At 39.2% G+C, this 4,069-nt stretch overlaps 1 protein-coding gene across 1 annotated transcript in view; it reads left to right on the plus strand.

The window, feature by feature from the left end:
- The window catches only part of Lamb4 (laminin, beta 4), a gene marked incomplete at its 5' end in the record, with an annotated part of 50,557 nt that extends 48,249 nt beyond the window's left edge, over positions 1 to 2,308 (plus strand). The window contains one exon of the mRNA XM_013034715.1: positions 1,902 to 2,308. Coding sequence (XP_012890169.1) covers positions 1,902 to 2,041 — 140 coding nt within the window. The remainder of the gene's footprint in view (positions 1 to 1,901) is intronic.
- Positions 2,309 to 4,069: the final 1,761 nt, after the last annotated feature.

Below are 4,069 nucleotides of genomic sequence, written 5' to 3' on the forward strand. Positions count from 1 at the left end.
TGATAGCTATCTATTTACTGCAGTAGCATTTACCCCTGAATTTGATGGCTTTAAAAACAATCATGTCTTGTTTTGCTGTGGGTTGCCTGGCTAGGTCTCCTCTGGTCCCACCTGGATTGCATCCTTCAGTGGATGGGTCAGCTGGCCAGGTGTGCTAGGAACCTGTGTGGTTCAGGTGTGGGAGTTCTGTCCATGGACCCCGTTGACACTATTTACAGCATGGTGTTTCAGAGTCCACTGAGAGTGAGAACAAAATAATAATAATTGATAATTCACTTCCTATCATTTTCACTGGCCAAAACAACTTGAACAGCCAGCCAGCCCGAGTTGAGTAAGCATGGAATGGGGAGTGGGCAGACAGACTTACTTGATGAATGGAACCACAGAGAATATAGAATTTCTGAAAACAAATGATGGTGTAGAAGGGCTGGATGCCATTCGCATCACCAGACCTGAAGAGTCAGGGGAAGCAGAGCTGGTGAGCCCTGCATTGAAGAAGCTGCCAGAACCCCAGTGGCCCTTGGGTCATTTATCAACACATTCCATTGGCCAAATGTGAATTAAACAGAGGTGAAGGGAGCCAGCTGATCTTATCCAGGAGGTTGGTGTTCAAGGATATATAACAGCATGACCATATTGACTTACCTGATAGAAACAGGGGGTCTGTTTTTTTCCCCAAATATCCTTCCAGTGTTGAATGCCCTTTTCAACTCCAAATGACCTCTATTGAAAGCCTCTAGTGACTGAACACTCACTACCTTCCACTGCAGCTCTTCAGCCTTTGAATGGCTGTGGCTCGTGCAAAACCTCCTCTTTCCACTGAGATAAGGTCTTCCTTCAAGGTTGCACCTGCTGCTTTTCCTTTTATTTCTCAGGATGACAGAGAACACACTCACTCTCTGCTTTTCTAAGCTGGTCTTTCAAATACTTCAAAATAGCTATGCCATCATACACAACATCACAACTTAAGTTCACATTTGCTCAGAGGACGCAATTTCAGATTCCTTCAGCAGCCTGGCACTTTTCTCTAAATGCATGTTTGTTTGACAATAGCTCCAAACCAACTCAGCATTCAGGTCTGCCCATTGAGGGGAGACATTTGCTCTTGTGCTTCTAGAAGTTTTTTTCTAAGGTCAAGAGTTTGACTCCAAAAGACCACTTCATTGTTATATGTAGCTCTCCATAGATCCTATGTCCACTATGACATGAGCTCTTTATTCAAGTTTACTAGACTTCTCAAGTGTTTGTTGAAGGAGGAATGAATAAATTAATGCCCAGATACATAGGTAGATGGGTGGATCAATTAATAGACCAATAAAGGGATGGATAGATAACAATGAAGCTCAAAAGGCAGCAGTTTGCTCTCAGTATTCATGGGTATATGTGTCAGCAAGGAAACAGAAAGAAGGGAACAAAAACATCAACCTTTTCTTACCTGAAAAACTGGAAAAAGCTGAAGTAAAGCACATGTTTCAGACAGGAAGTTTGAGAACTGGAGGTGTTATTCAAATGGCATCTGCCTAGCAAGAGAGAAGCCTTGAGTTCAAACCTCAGTACCACCAGAAATAATTAATTCAACTAATAAGAAAAATATTTGATAATATAGTAAAGCTGGAGGTGTTTTCATTTCTAATGACTTCTTTCTAATGACTTCTATCTAAGTACTAAACTTTTTTAGATATAAACATTTTTAGACAGAGATACTCAATTTTCCCTGATTTATCAGAAAATCTTAAGAAGCCTGGTGAAAAGAAATATTTTGTGATTAAGGCAAAACACAAACACAAAACTAACATATCTCCAAGGGACACACAAATTCCTGTGTCTGGCATTATATAGTTATTATCTAGGAAGAATCTATCAGCTGCCCATATATCATTTCTTTCATCCTTTTCTTTTAGAGTTAGAAAAGAAGATCCAAGATTTGAATCTAAGTAGACAAGAAAAAGCTGATCAACTGAAACAATTGGAAGATCAAGTTGTTGCCATCAAAAATGAAATTGTTGAGCGAGAAAAGAAATATGCCATCTGCTATAATTAGTGTCCAAGCAAAAGCTTGTGCCTGGGTTTCTGGCTGCTGCTGTCCAAATCCAGACTGAACTTACAATATACTAAGGTCAGAGTCTTCTCCTTCCTTACCCCATTTCTTCACTGCAAGTCTATTCCAGGTGGCTGGAGGGAGAACTGGGCCAGAGAAATAGCATTTCCATGTAATTTTATATCAGACTGGGGGAATGAAATATTGTTTCTGTTCTTCCATGCGATTGTTTCTAACACAGTTATAAGATTATTTCTTTGTTGCTTTGTATAACCCCCTGCTTTCCCTGTTTTGATGTGGGTATAATTTGTGGAGGGGAAGGGAAAAACAATTTGTTTAAACAGGGATACAGATAGACCCATTGCAACAATGAGATGTACAAGTCATTATGTTGAAAACGAACTTTACAACTTTGGTGCAGGGGCGGAGAGAGGAGGATTGGGTTGGGGGGCGGGGGGAGGATGGGAAGGGAAGGGATGGGAAGGGGAAACAAAGGAGGAAGCTGCAATGCTTGATAAGAAATGTACTCATTATCTTGCCCATGTAATTGTAACCCCTCTGTACAGTATTTTCACAATAAAAAAAAGAAATATTGTTTCTGGTTTTCCTCTTTGCTTTCTTTTCTCTTCCATATCTTAGAAATAACTGGAACATATGACAAGTAAAATGTTTTTAAAGTTCTTTGCTTATTTCAGCCAAATAAACCTAAAACATTGAAGATCTCTAACACAAGGAAGGAACAGATATCATGGCCTGAATTAGATTTTATTATGCTTTCTGTGTATTTGGATTTTCTTTTATTTGTAAAACTTTTGTTGTGTTCTGAATAAACATGCACTTAAGAATGAAGTTTTCATATTTAACAACTTTCCTACATATCCATTCTCTCAACCAGAGTATTCTATTTTCCCCAAATGATACTGGAACAATATTAAAAGAAATTAACATTGAGTTACTTTTTGTAATTGGTCTGTGGATAATTTTGCTGTAAAATCTGCTGCTTGTTTTTTGAAAGAGACTAGCAATCATGTTCTTGTTGTTTAGTATAAAAGCTTAGAATGGCTCATGAGTCTATAGTTTCACATGAACTCTTTTTTGCATGTATGATTTAGAATAGAACACACTCTCTGAGAACACTGTCCCTCTGAGAGATTATTATAAGAGAGGCTGCTCCACATTTTTTAATAAGAAATAATATACATCAACACTGACTTACGAAAGAGGAAGCAGCTGGAGTCATTTTTCCTAATGAGTGACTTAAATGGGATTTAGAAATTCAACAGAGCCAGATTACATGTAAATAAAAAAATTCTTAAGATGTAGGTTATTACGGAAAATTGCAGAATCTTTTTCCCTGCCGATCTTAAAGAACAGAAGGAAACTTTTCTGCAGGAAAAACCACCTCAAAGATGCCTCCTGAAGAATACAATTGTGATGCTCCACTTCTCCAACTGTGAGACTCTGGCAAACTTCTACTGATGATTGATGCATACAGTGACCCGGACAGTAAAAACTATACCTCAAAAATTCGTAAGTTCTTTACTGCAGAGCTATGAGTGAAAGATGCTGGCCATTCCCATCAGGATGCTGACTTTCCGTTTGGTTCATGAGATTAACAATGGTTTTGTTTTTTGCAATAACAACCTTCTGTTGCTCTACCTTTTCAGTAAGCTTGCCTGGCTTTGCCTTGGCCGTGGCTTTGCTCTGCCTTGGCTTTGCCTTGCCTTTCTTGCCTTGCCTTTGCTTTCTCTCAGGTTGCAAAGCCTTTTGACTCAAACCTCTCACGTTTCCAGCTCACCTTCACTGACTTGAAGACTCATGTCCTGAATAAAGCCTGGAAGGAGATCCCACTTAGAAGGACCATATCAATTCCTGCTCATAACCAAGACAGCTGTTCAACATGGCCGAACAAGGTTGTACTCAATATACCTAAATCCATGTTGCTCCAGCTTCCTATCAGAGTGAACAATGGACAGTAGTCCTACACTCCACTCTACAAAACTGACTCTCAAAAGAGCCTAATAATTTTCC

The sequence above is a fragment of the Dipodomys ordii genome, unplaced genomic scaffold (assembly GCF_000151885.1).
Source record: "Dipodomys ordii isolate 6190 unplaced genomic scaffold, Dord_2.0 Scaffold195, whole genome shotgun sequence".
NCBI classification, from domain to species: Eukaryota; Metazoa; Chordata; class Mammalia; order Rodentia; family Heteromyidae; genus Dipodomys; species Dipodomys ordii.